The sequence below is a fragment of the Coniophora puteana genome (genome assembly GCF_000271625.1).
Source record: "Coniophora puteana RWD-64-598 SS2 unplaced genomic scaffold CONPUscaffold_1, whole genome shotgun sequence".
Lineage (NCBI taxonomy): Eukaryota > Fungi > Basidiomycota > Agaricomycetes > Boletales > Coniophoraceae > Coniophora > Coniophora puteana.
The window spans coordinates 1,419,919-1,434,814 of record NW_006913053.1 but is presented as its reverse complement, the minus strand read 5'-3'; the positions used below and the strand labels follow the sequence as shown (position 1 = coordinate 1,434,814).

The 14,896-nt window shown below is 51.6% G+C and overlaps 5 protein-coding genes across 5 annotated transcripts; 4 read left to right on the top strand and 1 right to left on the bottom strand.

The window, feature by feature from the left end:
* Positions 1 to 562: 562 nt before the first annotated feature.
* CONPUDRAFT_43957 (ARM repeat-containing protein) lies at positions 563 to 4,131 on the top strand (the record flags this gene model as incomplete). Its single annotated transcript, XM_007764221.1, has 12 exons — positions 563 to 661; positions 719 to 757; positions 823 to 1,435; positions 1,494 to 1,552; positions 1,609 to 2,362; positions 2,420 to 2,590; positions 2,634 to 2,806; positions 2,885 to 2,998; positions 3,053 to 3,223; positions 3,274 to 3,393; positions 3,450 to 3,560; positions 3,610 to 4,131. 12 exons carry the CDS (start codon positions 563 to 565, stop codon positions 4,129 to 4,131), a joined length of 2,946 nt encoding a protein of 981 aa, XP_007762411.1.
* Positions 4,132 to 4,550: 419 nt separating this feature from the next.
* On the bottom strand, positions 4,551 to 5,079 carry CONPUDRAFT_133793 (40S ribosomal protein S29). The gene is made up of 4 exons (XM_007764995.1): positions 5,067 to 5,079; positions 4,935 to 5,010; positions 4,768 to 4,867; positions 4,551 to 4,713 (listed from the first exon to the last, which is right to left on the bottom strand). The coding sequence occupies exons 2-4, from the start codon at positions 4,994 to 4,996 to the stop codon at positions 4,705 to 4,707; spliced, it is 171 nt and encodes a 56-aa protein (XP_007763185.1). The 5' UTR covers positions 4,997 to 5,010; positions 5,067 to 5,079; the 3' UTR covers positions 4,551 to 4,704.
* Positions 5,080 to 5,629: 550 nt separating this feature from the next.
* Positions 5,630 to 7,753, top strand: CONPUDRAFT_94702 (glycoside hydrolase family 72 protein). Its single transcript, XM_007764994.1, has 6 exons — positions 5,630 to 5,787; positions 5,844 to 6,045; positions 6,116 to 6,331; positions 6,384 to 6,533; positions 6,588 to 7,195; positions 7,250 to 7,753. Exons 1-6 carry the CDS (start codon positions 5,640 to 5,642, stop codon positions 7,573 to 7,575), a joined length of 1,650 nt encoding a protein of 549 aa, XP_007763184.1. The 5' UTR covers positions 5,630 to 5,639; the 3' UTR covers positions 7,576 to 7,753.
* Positions 7,754 to 7,869: 116 nt separating this feature from the next.
* Positions 7,870 to 9,842, top strand: CONPUDRAFT_161109 (uncharacterized protein). The gene is made up of 7 exons (XM_007764993.1): positions 7,870 to 8,245; positions 8,294 to 8,382; positions 8,435 to 8,505; positions 8,561 to 8,706; positions 8,770 to 9,053; positions 9,105 to 9,354; positions 9,408 to 9,842. The coding sequence occupies exons 1-7, from the start codon at positions 7,903 to 7,905 to the stop codon at positions 9,758 to 9,760; spliced, it is 1,536 nt and encodes a 511-aa protein (XP_007763183.1). The 5' UTR covers positions 7,870 to 7,902; the 3' UTR covers positions 9,761 to 9,842.
* Positions 9,843 to 10,060: 218 nt separating this feature from the next.
* Positions 10,061 to 14,149, top strand: CONPUDRAFT_114545 (RdRP-domain-containing protein). The gene is made up of 6 exons (XM_007764992.1): positions 10,061 to 11,693; positions 11,746 to 12,707; positions 12,765 to 12,837; positions 12,885 to 12,998; positions 13,063 to 13,656; positions 13,714 to 14,149. The coding sequence occupies exons 1-6, from the start codon at positions 10,068 to 10,070 to the stop codon at positions 13,999 to 14,001; spliced, it is 3,657 nt and encodes a 1,218-aa protein (XP_007763182.1). The 5' UTR covers positions 10,061 to 10,067; the 3' UTR covers positions 14,002 to 14,149.
* Positions 14,150 to 14,896: the final 747 nt, after the last annotated feature.

The following is a 14,896-nucleotide window of genomic DNA, read 5'->3' as shown; positions in this document are numbered from 1 at the left end:
AGGGACGATGGAGGACGGGAGCGGGAGTGGAGGGCGAGAATTCATTAAAGAATGTATGGACTTGCAATTAGATTTGCAAAGGCCATGCTGCAATAGGGCGGACTTTTAAAAAAGAGGGTAACTCCGGCTGTTTTTTCTCCCCACGCGCCTGGCCAAGTGCCTTAAATTCTGCTGCCCGTAACGACTCTACTGAGCAACATCACCGTGTTCCTCCTCACACATCCTGCAAAATCTGGAGTCTCCGAAAAAGGTCGGCGCGTCCCCAGGCCACGCGCATATAGTTTCACTTCGCTCACAGCCTCTCCGACAGCCCATAAAGCCTCATTGTACTATCAGTCCATTATAGACGGGCGTAAAATTGGCTTACCGGTCTGTCCAAACAAGCCGTGTCGCGTCCACGTCCAGCTCACCTCCGTGCCACTCACATCGCAGGAAGATCTGTTTCATTAAGCTGCACTCGACTACACCTCCTTAATACCTTCGCTTTCCTTTGTCGCCCTCGTTTAATTTCCCCATCAGCCTCGAGCAAGAAAAGCCTAACCCGCTTTTGTCGTCTATAGCCATGAGTATCAACCAGAATGCTATTAACTCATCCGATAATAATCACAACCCCGACGGGAGGAAGCAAAGTCCCCCTGCTTTTCTCGACCTCGCAGACTCGGTAGGCTTTCCTCACCCCCCATTTCCGCGTTAGGTAGCCTCTGACCTTCTCTGCCAGGCTGCGAGGCTGGGGACTAATATGCCCGACATGTCTGCGGTACGTGGCCAAGAATAGTCACGTATGGCGAACGCGTCCGCTGACCTTGTATACGCCACTCACAGCGCGTCGAGCTGAAGCGTCTAGAGCATCAGCGTCAGCGCCTCTTGCAGAGGAAGATGTTCGAGGATCAAATGCGCGCTTTGGAGCACCAGCAGGCTCAAGAGCTGCTCAGCATTCCGTTTGATCCTAATGCCGCAGCCCAGTTTGCCGTCTCCGCGCCGACGACGCCTCCGCGGGTCAACGCCATGCTGCACGGTGACTCCGCACTTCGTGTTGGTGTCCCCGGTCACCAGATCGGACTTGACGTTGAGGGTCTCTCAAAAGCGGTCGGATCGGCTTCGGACAAGAGAAAATCGGTCACGTACGCTCCCAGCGTCAGTCGCTCTCCGGATCTCGGGAACTCCAACGGTCACTATGGACGCGCACCAGGTGCGAAGAGCATGCCCGCCAGCCGTCGTACATCTGCTAGTGAGCATGATGAAGAGCTGGCTGGACACCTCGAGAACCTGGCGTTGGCCGGCGAGGGCCTCGTTCGTGGTACTCCCAGCCCTGGCGCCATCGGGGGTTTTGCAAACTCGCTGCGGGGAAGGCTTGGCGATGATGATAGGGCTCGCAATGGGCAATCGTACAACCCTGGTATAATGCTTGATGAGCAACTAGACCAAGAAATGCACAGTAAGATCATTCCTCAAGCCTCGTGTTGATGGTTCTTATTGTTGATCGTCTTTTCAAGATGCTATGAGGAACTTGCCTACTTCTGATGACGACAAGTATCATGCTTATGGCAAACAGGTGATTCATTCTCAACGAAAAAACCTACCTGCGACATCTGACTGCCCCACTTTTAGAACACGACATCGTCTGCCGCCCTGGATCTCGCGCACATGTCGCAAACTTCTCCGAGGAGCGCCTTCTCGGCGCGCGTCGAGAAGTCTTCTGAGTGGCCTCAGTTCTCTGGCAACCACCATGGTCCTGATGGCTTGAACTCTCGTGCAGACCACCGCACAGGTCCGACACTGACACTTACCTCGTCTTCTCAGGACTTGTCCGGCAAGATGGGCCCAGGATCTGCTCAGTTGCCTCCTTCAGCTAGCATGCAGGCATCGTCTCGGCGCGGATCTCCAGGAGTTCTTGAGCTTGCTTCTACGCGTTCTGTACCCGCTACTCCCCTCTCCGGTATCACTAACGGAGCTGGTGGTCATCTTCTGCATACCCCAGGCACTCCTCTCACTCCTGATACCCAGAATTTGAGTGGTCGTCTGTCGTCGCAAAGCCACCGTCACATTGGTGAGGACAGGCTCGAGTCTCAGCCTTCTCTATCACGCCTATCGGGTCAGTATGATGGCAACTTCCTTGAAGACCAGTACGGTGTAGAGTCGGTTTACGGTCTCACTGCCCCATTGGAAGAAGGCAGGCGGTACAGTTCCTATGGCTTTGAGTCGAATAGCCGTATCTCGACTCCCAACATCGATGGCGCGACTGGCTCGACTGCTCTCTACCACCATAATGGCTCTCGTTATGGACTTGGTACTGGACGCTTGAGTGACAACGGGAAGATGAACGGTTTACACGGGCCCAAGCACAAGCGCGGGGACATGGATTGTCAGTGACAACATCCTTTCCTCATTTGATACTCGCTAATAAAAAAAAAATCTGCAGTGAACCGGTTTGCTGGCACTCGTCTTGAGGATCTTCAAGGCGAGATTCCTGCTCTCTGCAAAGACCAGCATGGTTGTCGTTATCTCCAGAAGAAGCTTGAGGAGGGTGTTGTTGAGCATCGCGACATGATCTTCCGGGAGACATTCAGCCATTTCGCGGAGCTGATGACAGGTACTATTCCATTCCTCTCCGCTAGACCTTGCGAGCTAACTAGTTTTAGACCCCTTCGGCAACTACCTTTGCCAGAAGCTTTTGGAGTACTCCACGGATGAGCAGCGGAACCTGATCTGTGAATCTGTGGCACAGGATCTCGTCAACATCTCTTTGAACATGCATGGTACCCGTGCTGTTCAGAAGATGATCGATTTCCTGTCTACTCGGCGACAGGTAAGTCAAGTTTCAGCTCTCACTTTTCTGCCGCACTTACGGGGGTGAATTTAGACTGATCATAGATATAACACTCAGATCCACTCGATTATCCTCGCTCTCAGCCTCCACGTCGTAGTCTTGATTAAGGATCTCAATGGAAACCATGTCATCCAGAAATGCCTTAATAAGCTCAGTCCTGAGGACAACCAGGTAATCATAGCGAGTCCGTCAACCTAGCTCAGAAAACTGATACTAGAGTTGCAGTTTATCTACAACGCGGTGGCGGCTAACTGTGTTGAGGTAGCTACCCACAGACATGGCTGCTGCGTGTTGCAACGTTGCATCGACCACGCGTCCGATCACCAGCGTATCCAGCTTGTCAATGAGATCACCTACAATGCATTGACCTTGGTGCAAGACCCTTACGGCAACTATGTAAGCGCTTGAAAATGAGCTTCTCAGTGCTGGTGCTGAGTCTCATTCAGGTTGTACAATATGTTCTGGACTTGAACGACAACCGCTTTAGTGAAGGCGTCATTCGTCAGTTTACTGGCAATGTGTGTGCGCTCTCTGTGCAGAAATTCAGCTCCAATGTCATTGAGAAGGTCTGTTTTGGTTTTTCTACCCTATGATGACTTTGACTTACCATATATCCCTCTAGTGCATCCGCGTTGCTGAGCATAGCACTCGTAAGATACTGATCGAGGAGGTCCTGAACCGTTCCCGTTTGGAGAAGCTGCTGCGGGATTCGTACGGCAATTATTGTGTTCAGGTAAGGTTGAATGTTTCTGTTGCGTTGATGCCAACTCACCATAATTCAGACTGCGCTGGATTACGCGGAAGCTAGTCAGCGTGCCCTGCTGGTGGAAGGCATCCGTCCCGTCCTGCCCTTGATTCGCAACACGCCTTATGGCAAGCGAATTCAAAACAAGCTGCAACGCGAGCAGATGGACAACTTTGGCGGTGGATACCACGGATCTATTGGTGTCGGCAACCTTCACAATTCTGGTCGTCATCTACCTCAAAGTCTTCACCCCTCCAACCCCCCAATGGCGGATATCTATGGTGGCCAGAGTGGTCTTTATGGTCTGCAAGGACAGGGATCTTTCGCCCCCTCTCATCTTGGCCCTCAACTTCACGGACTTCAGCCCTCGTCCATTGACCCTTATGTCATGCAAGGCGGCTCGCCTCATCAAGCAGGCATGACTCCCTCGCTCTCCCATGGAAATGGCTTCGCTGGCGGCGTCTCTGCGTATGCGAACGCCAGCCCATTCGCCAACGCTGGCGCTGCTGGATCATTGATCGATCCTTACCAGCGATCCAGCTATGGGTATGGCATGTAATTTTCTACGTGCTCCTCACCGGTCACGATCATGAACCTTGGGACGTTAAACGGCTATTTCTATGTATATGTTTGCACTCAACATCGATACCTGGGTCATGCACGTCGTCCGCCATGAACTCTGTTCTTTGGAGATCTTTTACACCGCGCATTTGTACTTCGCACCTCGGCACATCCACCCATTGCTCTTCTTTGCTTTCAGAACATCCTTTCATCTGCCAGCATCTGTATAGCTCTAATTTTGCCACCTGATCTAACCCAACTAACCAATGTCTGTTTAATGGCTAAGCAATACCTTTGTACTTATGCTCCCTCGTCAATACATGTTTGCACTTGGTGCTTAGACGTTTACGATTTTGAGCGAGCCGTAATTTAACATGAAGCGTGATTTTGATTCGAAGCCAGCCAAGATTGGACGGTGATGTTTGGATGACTTTGCTTAGTTGGACGAGTCCACGGAAGTGAAGTCTCGTTGCATGATATCATAGCAACATATAAGACATGGTGTGATGATAGCTAGCCAGAACGATGAGAGAGAAACAATGCTGCAAGATTCCAACGACTCTACGCGTCTTCACCGGTTCTGAATGCACATGATGAGCAAACACAATGTAACTGAAGTGCGACTGCTACACACCTTTTCGAAACCGATGGTGGCCGACTTCTCACGGAAGCACTGACGGCAGAGGTCAAGGCCGTACTTGCGGATGAGACCAGCCTGGTGAGCGCAGAGGCGGCTAATTGGAAGGGAGGCGTCCGAGTTAACTATGATTGCGTTTTGACATATTCCGAGGTGGCACTCACCACTGGCGGGAGCCCTTGCCATACTTTCTTGGGCGAGAGAACCAAACGGAGTCGTGGGTCATTTTTGATTTTGAGGCTGGTCCAGAGAATTTGAGTGGGACGTTTGGCAACGCGAAGTGCTGATGGACGTACCGAGGTCTTGAAGCTGCCGGCGATGAGGAGCTGCTTAGCGTTGCACAGACAGAAGCCGAGACGCGGTGGACTATACAGTGGCTGGAATAAGGTTTAGTGCGAGATTGTTATTGCCGGCAAGATCCGAGCGCGCTCTCATTCGCTTTTTGCTGTGCACGCTTGAGAGCAGTTCAGGCTTCACTATGGAAAGCGTGCGGCCATTAAACAATGGACAAGATTTTAGCCAGCAAACACGAGTGTGTGAGACGTGGCGGATGGCTCTGGGACCGCTGGGCGTCCATTCCTCCCTGTTCCTAACTTGTAATAGCTCTGACCAGTCGGAGCCCTTTCAACTTGAGAATTCATGAGAGCTGGAACTATTATCGGCGTGCACACTGCCACCGTACTTGACATCCGACGTCGGAACGGAAACTTACTACCCCTGAGGCGCTTGGTGGGGAAGGCTCGGGCTTGGCAAGCCGACTTTGTCTTTCTCGCCGCTCGGTTCATAAACCTCACATCGGTCACACTACCCCGCTTCATCCCTTCATCTCATACCCCTTCATCGCTTACCCCCTCACCATGCCATTTATCATGGCCAGGGCGTTGCGCGCTCTCGTCGCTGCATCTGTCCTCTTCGCCAGCGCCGAGGCCGTGTCCAAGGTCTCTCGCTCTGGGCGATACCTCTACACACAAGATGGGAGCAGGTTTTACATCAAGGGCATAGCCTATCAGCCCCAAGGTGCGTTCTTCTACAACATCGCGTGACTTTCTCGTTCCTTCATAGTGCTTTCATAGGTTCTGTGGTCGCTAGCGCCAGCAACCCTTTCCTCGAACCTTCCACTTTTGTTGATCCTCTCGCCGACAGTAATGCTTGTAGTCGTGACATTCCTTACCTCCAACAGCTTGGTGTCAACACCATCCGTGCTTACAGCGTAAACTCTTCTCTCAACCACGATGCATGCATGAAGGCACTCAGCAATGCAGGCATCTATACCATGTAAGTCCCAAAGGAACCAGGCAGCGCTCACAACTCTTTTCTCATCGGGTACTGTGCCTGATTCATACAGCATTGATCTTTCCCTTCCTTTGAACGGCTCTATCGATCGTGCGTCTCCTTCATGGACCACAAGTCTCTTGAACCAGTACATCAACACCATCGACGCGTTTTCAAGTTACGACAACGTTCTCGCGTACAATGTCGGAAATGAGGTTGTCACTGCTCCCAATGAGACTAGCGCTGCGCCCTTCATCAAAGCAGCTGCGCGTGATGTCAAGGCATACCTGTAGGTGGCCTCGTGTTATACGAACACCGGCTTTCTTATTCTTGCCGAACAGTAACTCCAAAGGATCGTCCGCTCTCGTCGGATATGCTGCCATTGACGGAGACGAGAGTTGGAGAGACCCTCTCGCATCGTATCTGTCCTGTGATCCTTCGGGGTCGAACTCTGGTGCGACGTCTATTGACTTGTACGGCCTGAACAACTAGTAAGATTATTTTATGAGCATGCTATTCACCAGATATATTAATCACTATTTTAGCGAGTGGTGTGGTAATACCACCTTCTCCCAGGCATACTCTGCAGTCGAGACGGACTTTTCGAGCTATAATGTCGCTGCCTACTTTAGCGAGTTCGGTTGCATCACTGCTGGCACACGGTACTGGACGGAAGTTGGGGCACTCTTCAGCTCACAAATGTCTCCTGATTGGTCGGGTGGAATTGCCTTCTCGTACTTCCCTGCGACCAGTGCTCAAGGTCAATTTGGTATGGTCAATATCTCATCCGACGGAAGTACCGTCACCACTGGCCAGGAGTTCAACAGTTTGAAGATTGAGTATGGATCTGTCTCACCTCCCAACTCACCCTCCCAGAGTTCCTCGTCGGCATCGTATGGTTCATGTCCCTCGCAGAGCGCCAACTTCATTGGCTCGACGAGCCTTCCCTCGACTCCTAATGCGGCAGCCTGCAGCTGCTTTGAGAACGACTTGAGTTGCCAGTTCACCCCTCAAACCTCGAACTACTCGACCATCCTGGGTGATTTGCTCAACTATGCCTGCAGTCAGCTTGGACAGATGGGTAGCTCCTGCAACGGGATTGCTGCCAACGGGACTTCTGGACAATACGGTGCTGTTTCTCAATGCGATCCTTGTATGTGCCTTTCGTCTACCTATTCGCAGCGCGATTCTTATTCTTTCATTTTAGCTATCATGCTATCCTACGTGATGTCCGAGTACTATACTCTGCAGAACTCCAATGCTCAAGCCTGCTACTTTGCTGGCAACGGCACTGTCAATTCTTATGCACCCTCTGGCACTAGCGGGCTCTCTGCTGCTTCATCCTCGTGTCTCGCATCTGCCACTTCCGTATTCACACCGTCTGCAACGGGTGGAAGCTCTAGCGGTGGTTCTGGCGGAGGAAGTAGCGGTAACTCTGGAGGTGCAATCTCACTTGAGGACCCACGTGCGCTTGCCGGCCTTGGTGTCATGCTCGCTGTGGGCTTGATGAGTGGAGTTTGGACCCTTGTTTGAGCAGGGATGGTGGACAATGGACAAACTATCCTTTCTTTGGTCATTTACTACATTGATTTATGGACACTTTCTCGGACGTTTCAGGATTGCAACCCTCTTGAGATATCATTTACAGTCTTATTACCTAGTCATGTAACAAGCTTCTAGATACCAAGAACTTAATCGTGTGTTCACCGGCACCTTCGAGTCTTCTGAAAACCGAAATGCGTTCTGAGCCGGAGGTGAACTCGGATGCACGCCTGCTTATGTCAGCTTTAGGAAGTAAACAGCTGACCATCGTCGCGGTATGACATTGACCACCAACTTCGTTTAGACCAGCACCGCGCCATGTCAGGAGTCCTTGCAACTGAAGTCCGCAAACACGCACCACGGCCGGCTCGCGCTGCAGGCCGGTATTGGAAGGGAAAGGCACCAAAAGGTGCCGCGGCCGCTGGCTCAGACTCGGAGGATGAAGAAGAGGACGAGGGCTCCGAACTCGAGCATGGTGACGTACCTATTACAGGAGAAGGAGACCTGGACGCCGAGGAAGATGAGGACGAGGAGTTAGCACCGGTGATAGCACCTTCGAGGGCCAAGGCAATAAATGTGTCCCTCAAGGATGTCAATATTTCCAGGGACGGGAAGGTTATTGTTGCTGGGAGGGAAGAGTCTGGGCGGACTGCGATGGAGGGTAAGCGCTAATAAAAGCCTCCAGAATATACTCCTAACCAATTACTAGAGTCGGAAGAGTCCGAGTCTGAGGAGGACGAGGAGGACGAGAAGCCAGCCCGGGCCGTAGCTGGTGCAGAGGAGGATGAATCAGAAGAGGTAATAATCACATTCGCTGCCTGTCATTCCGACATAAACTAATATCTTATAGAGTAATGAAGAAGAGTCTGAATCTGAAGAGGAGCAACCTAAAGTGCAGTTCAGACCTGTTTTTATTCACAAGTATGTTCGAATAGCATCATTCGGATTGTAATTCTAACTAATTACAACGTAACAGGCGAAATCGGGCTACTATTGCTGAACGAGATGCTATGGCACAGGATACCGAGGATGTGCTCCAGCAAAAGGAAGCGGCGGCGGAGGAGAGGAAGAAACAGAGTCACGACATGGTAGCGGAGAGCATCCGCCGAGAACTTGCTGAAAGTAAGTTCATATTCTCTATATTCATAGAACGCAGCTGGAACTCACGCGCTACTCACCTCGCAGAGGAGAAAGAAGACGTAGTTCCAGATGTGGACGACACAGACGGTTTGGATCCGGCGGGGGAATTCGAAGCCTGGAGATTGAGGGAGCTGGGAAGAATCAAGAAGGAGAAGGAGGAAGAAATTCGCCTAGAGCAGGAGCGCGAAGAGGTCGAACGGCGTAGGGCACTACCGGAAGAGCAGCGGTTGAAGGAGGACATGGAGCGTGCGGAACGAACTCGAGCGGAGAAACCAAAAGGACAGCAGAAGTTCCTTCAGAAGTATTGGCACAAGGGTGCTTTCCATCAGGTGGGAGTGTTAGCCTTTCTGATATCTGACCTGGACTGACGAAGCGCACAGGATGAAGAAATTCTCAAACGTCATGACTTCACGGAAGCAACGGAGTCAACTATGGATATATCAATGCTACCTAAGGTCATGCAGGTGAAGAACTTCGGCAAGCGCAGCCGTACAAAGTATACACACTTGCTCGATCAAGATACAGCCGCTGGTAATGGCGGGTTTGGGGGTGCTGGATCCGTCAAGAGCGGAGGGAAGGGTACCGAGGGGGGAGGCTGCTTCCTTTGTGGGGGTCCTCACCTGAAGAAAGGTATGAGGAATCTCCTCCGCCGCGCAGCTCCCATGATTCTAACCTGGAAAAAGATTGCCCGCAGAACACAGGTCCAAACGCTTCTGGTTCAAATGCAGCACCACTTGCACACAGTAAAGGAGACACCAGATCATGGCGTGACCGTGAGGATGACAGTCACGATCGTCGCCCTCCCAAAGACGATGGCAGACGCTCGTCTTATCGACCCAATTATCGAGACGAACAAGAGAGGAACGGGTTCGACTCCCGGAGCAGTCGACGTCGGTCTCCTTCGCGGTCACGGTCTCGCTCGCCCGCAGGTGGGAGACGCGGGTACGATCGCCACGACGATCATAGACGAGCCGTACGCCCGCTTTCTCGAGAACGCGACGATTCATACCGGGACAAGCGCCGGCGGCTAGATTAGACATGTACGTGTACACTATTACTTATATACACCATCCTCTTCTTGAGATCTGGGGCTGAAATGTTCGATCTGGGAAGTTGACAGCGGAGATTGTGCCCGAACTAAGGTCCATCAGTCGTAGCCAAATGTGGGGTGTCCCGGAGTCAGCGACACAACAGTGGGAACAGAATCATGCGCAGCGGTGCTCAATATTAATAGTGACCGTATCTTATCCTGGATGAGATGGCCCCTCGTAGCTCTCTCCAGGTACGTACTCCCTTGGAGACTCTCCGTGTCGGTCGCTATTGACCTCTGACATATAGGCATTATGGATATCCACATGCGCAACGTCTCTGGTTTCTTCTCAGCTTCGGATGTTGATATCAAAATCGGGCTAGCGAAGATTCTGCATAAACACCCTTATCCCACAACTCGGTTTCTAAACTTCAATGTGGACTTATGGCAAGGCAAGCTGCGCGGCCAAGGCATCCTAACTATACCCAATGCAAAATATGGAGAACGTTTTCTTGAAGGTTACGCGTCAAAGGGACTCGTGGTGAAAGGAGGTCGCATCAAGTTTAGCCGAGGCCATAGGCCGCCCAGCGAAGCCAAAGTAAATATGCTCAAAGATACCTCATGGCAGGATCCTCTTGAGACACGACGAGAGAGGGATAGGATTGCGCGGGACTCGTCGGAGCTCAAAGTACAGGCTTTTTCTTTCGGGAAATTCTGTCGAGATGGATCCTTCTCAGAGGAAGTCGTCCCAGGTGGTGCGGCGGTCATTGCCTGTGATCGTAGCCGCAAAGAGCTACGACTATCCATCGCGACTGGTGCACACGAGCATGATGACGATTTGGGTCTCTCGGATTTTACAGCGTCGCTCTTTGGAGACCAGAAACTTCTCGTATCTTATAAGCTTTCCGGTGTTGAGTCTCTTGTCATCGACTCCGACGCATCCAATTACTGTGTTTTTATACGAGCGCGCGCTCCTCCCTCCATTTCTCGACACAGATCTGCCGGTCTCTTCGGCTCTACACCCCAATCGCAGCGCCTTTCTAGCCTCATCCATGGAGCTGATATGCCCCCCGGTTGCCATAGTCTGCGTGTCACATTCTCCAATCAATCCGACTTTACCGCTTTCACGTTGCGCTGTAAACGTCTCACTGTTCGTCAAGACTATAAATCATCCATCACCATTCATGAAAATACCTGGTCAGCAGCCGCACAGAACGATCTGGATCGATTCCTTGCACCCATCTGGTTTCCTCTTGCTTGGGAAGTTGCGAAAGCGGTTTCCTCATCTGTTCTCTCCACACGCGAGGTCATGTCTATACAACAAGATATTACCGCGCTTGAGAGAGAGGACAGGGAAAACGCTTCTCGCATCTTCCAACGATTCACCTTTTTCATCGAAGAATTTGCTGAACGAAGGACCACAAATCGCCTGGTGCGCCTGCGGAGGCGGCAGCGGAAAGACATACAAATATCCACATCTGATCCTTCATCCCTCTCTCGCGCTTTGCGCAGCGCTCGCAAGACTGTACAGATGGAACTGGCGACGCCTTTTGGGCCCTTGTCGGCTCTTCCTCCGGTCAACAGTTATGACGCCTATCATTTAATCTTTACTCCCACAACACAAATCTTGGAAGGGCCACTGCCTGACCAGTCGAACAGTGTTCTCCGGCGTTTTGGGCATCACGAGTGCTTTCTGCGAGTTTCTTTTCAGGACGAGAACTGTGCCCCACTCCGACGAGATTTCGAATGGTCAATCAGCGAGCTTATGAAGTCCCGCTTCCGCCCCAAATTCTTGAAGGGCCACCGTGTTGCAGGAAGGAAATTCGAATTCTTGGGATACTCGATGAGCGGACTTAGGGAGCACTCTGTATGGTTTGTGGCGCCTTTCCAGAACGACCGTGGTGAATGGCTGAATGCCGCTGCTATCCGTAATTTGTTGGTGAGTCATGTGTACCCCTTGTAAGTGCTCGCTGACAACGGATCATTGTCAGGGAGATTTCAGCGAACTTCTTAAGCGACCTGCTCGTCTAGGCGCCAGGTGGTCTCAAGCCTTTTCGACAACGGATCCCTCTGTAGTCCTTCGGCAAGAGGAGATTTTCAGGGTTGACGACATCATCTCGCCGCGGTCTAAGAAAGTCATGACCGACGGTTGTAGCTCAATCTCACCTGACCTTGCTCGTAACATATGGGAGAAACTAAGGACGGATCGAAGACAGCTGTCTTCGCTCAAAAATCCTCCATCTGCTTTCCAATTTCGCCTTGGGGGTGCCAAAGGGGTGGTTGTCCAAAATCCAGACCTCGAAGGCAAGGTTGTTTGCCTTCGTCCTTCCCAGCTAAAGTTTGAGGGGTCTGAATTGACGTTTGACGTTCAATCGCACTCGCGTTCTCGCCCCATGTACCTGAATAGGCCTCTCATTGCTTTACTAGAACATGTGGCGGCTAGCGGGTTAGTGACACGCGTCCTCAAACTCCAGCATGACGATATCATGGAGGCGCAAGGTGTCCGCTCGTCGTTCAAAGATGCGTCTAAGATGCTCGAGGTGCACGGTCTCGGGGCGCCTTTCCGCCTCGGCTCGCTCTTCCACAATCTGTCCAGCGAACTCAATCTTCACGTCTGGACATCGGAGACTCCGCGAGGACTTCGAAACGAGATCATCATCGATGCTATGCGCTGCATCTCGACACATGCGCTCAGGGAGCTCAAGTATCGCGCGCATATACGAGTCCCTGGATCTTATACTCTCATGGGCGTCTCGGACGAGTGGGACTGTTTGAATCCCGGGGAAATCTTCGCCACGGTGAGGGACTATAGAACGGGGGTTTACCACGCCATCGAAGGGCCAGTGGCTGTGACCAGGAGCCCTCAGATCCATCCCGGCGATATTCAAGTAGTGAAGGCGGTTCGGCGACCTGAACTTGAACATCTGACGAACGTCATCGTATTCTCTACTCGGTACGCAATTATCATGATATTCCAATTAAAATCGCTGATTCTGTGACCATGCTGTAGAGGTGATCGACCTCTTCCCAATTACTTGGGTGGTGGAGACCTCGATGGCGACGACTTCAATCTCATTCTAGATGTATGCCTTTCAAACATACGTCTGGCTGCATTCTGATGTCCCTTCAGGAGAACTTGTTTCCGACATATAATCGGATACCGGGCTCGTATGTTAGCCTTCCGATCAAGGAAACGCCTCACATCTGTGGTGTTGAAGATGTAGTTGACTTCATATTTGACTACGTAAGCGAGGTCCTTGGGAAACGTTTCGTGTCATTAATCGAGTATTCGTCCGCTCTTTTCATAGTTCGAATCCGATCTCGTGGGGCTTATATCCATTGCGCACTTGCGATTCGCGGACTTGGGGGATCCAGATAGCCAAGAGTGTATGACCCTCGCTGAACTCGCATCACAAGCAGTGGATTTCCCTAAGACTGGGACACCAGTTCAGTTCGAAGATCTACCTCGTTTCCCGGATACCATCAAGCCAGACTTCTTGGCCAAGGAAGGCGAAGACCCGCACCAGAACTCGCGCTTCTACAAGAGTCCTAAATTGCTTGGCAGGCTCTTTCGTCGGATTCCACTTGATGACTGGATGCCAGAGGCGGGTAAAAGCCGCTCACCTTTTGATATCACCAGTATACTCACCGCGTTCGACCGCATCCCACTCGAGGATTATGGTTTGCCACCCCTTGGCAGACCTCGTGAAGATACGTTGCAGGAGATGCAGTGGCTATTGGAGGCGTACTGTGACGAGCTTCAGATCATAGCCCAAGCGCACACTGTTTCGAGGAATCAGGAAGATTTTATATCAGAAGCTGAATTAGTGAGCGGCACAATATTGGCGAATTGGTCGGACCATCGCAAGCGAAGGGAAGCGGTCAATGCGATGAATTTGCAGGTGAGCGGATTACTGTATGTCATAGTGTTAGACGCTGGTTGACGATGACAATGCCAGACCCAAAACTTGACCAGCCGATTGCGATTGGCCCTTCGGCCACGTCGGGACGAGACGGATACTGAGGATGGAGAATCCAGTACATACTACTGGTCTTCTTGCGAGATTGAGGAAGAGGATTCTAGCTTCATGGCGGCAGAGGCGTTCATTCGTGCGTGGGCCGCTGTGTGGGTTGCTGAGGTGTCCTTACAGGAAACGTCCGGTAAAGCCTTTGGATCACAGAGCTTCGGCTTGATAGCATTGGGCAGGATGCTCGACATTGCGAAAAGGGAGCGACAGAATCTGTAGATACTTTGGTTTGCAAGTGATATATCAGGAAACGATTACGTCTCCCATAATCTAGTACCATGAGACGAGAATCTACCACGAGACGGTTCTGCATGTAGTAGCAATCATGGCCATTTTGACCAGTCCGAGAATGGCTGACTTGGAAGGGGACCGGGGCTATTCAACTTGGTTTAATTGTGCTTACTCGTCTTCCCGAGAGAGAAAAAGACAAGGCTAGATGTCATTGCGCTGTACGGCCACTCTCTACTAGTAACCCCCGTCTTCGCGTACGGCGCCGCCAAGGCGTGGCAGTGAAACTGAGACTAAAAACCCATTTTACCAGCTATCTAACTATATATCTTACTCCTCTGCCACCCCCAGGCGGCCTTATATCTTACGATGTTTTTCGAATTCACCGGCATATTTCGCCGGCAGAGATAGCTCAAGGCACCAACATTAGATGGATGACCCTTCCACAGCCCGGGCTTCCACTGAAGTTCGAAATCGATGCAGTCCTTGCGAACATCATGGGATTGATTCTGTTTCCCTCCCGGACATCCTCGAGGCCAGTGTTTCGTGCCCAATAATAGATTACATGATTTGGGAGGCGAGCACGGCGGTCATACACTGGCAGTACATGATGCATCTCGATCGCCTTGCAAGCACACTAGGTTTGTTTCCTTTCCAATGTTGGGCTGATCTTGTCCTCGTGGACACAAAGGAGTCTCCTTTCCCTCTTACCCCGAGATATGGGGTTGAGACATCCAAGTCTAGTCTGTTCGACCATCGAAGGTCGACCGTCTTGCTTTGTACCTTATCTGGAGCAGTGGGAGCAACCTGCCAGAGTAGATGCTGTAGATAAGCGCTTAAGCCTCTATAACTGCTAGCGGGGTGCTCGCTCGCTCTCCTGCAAGGC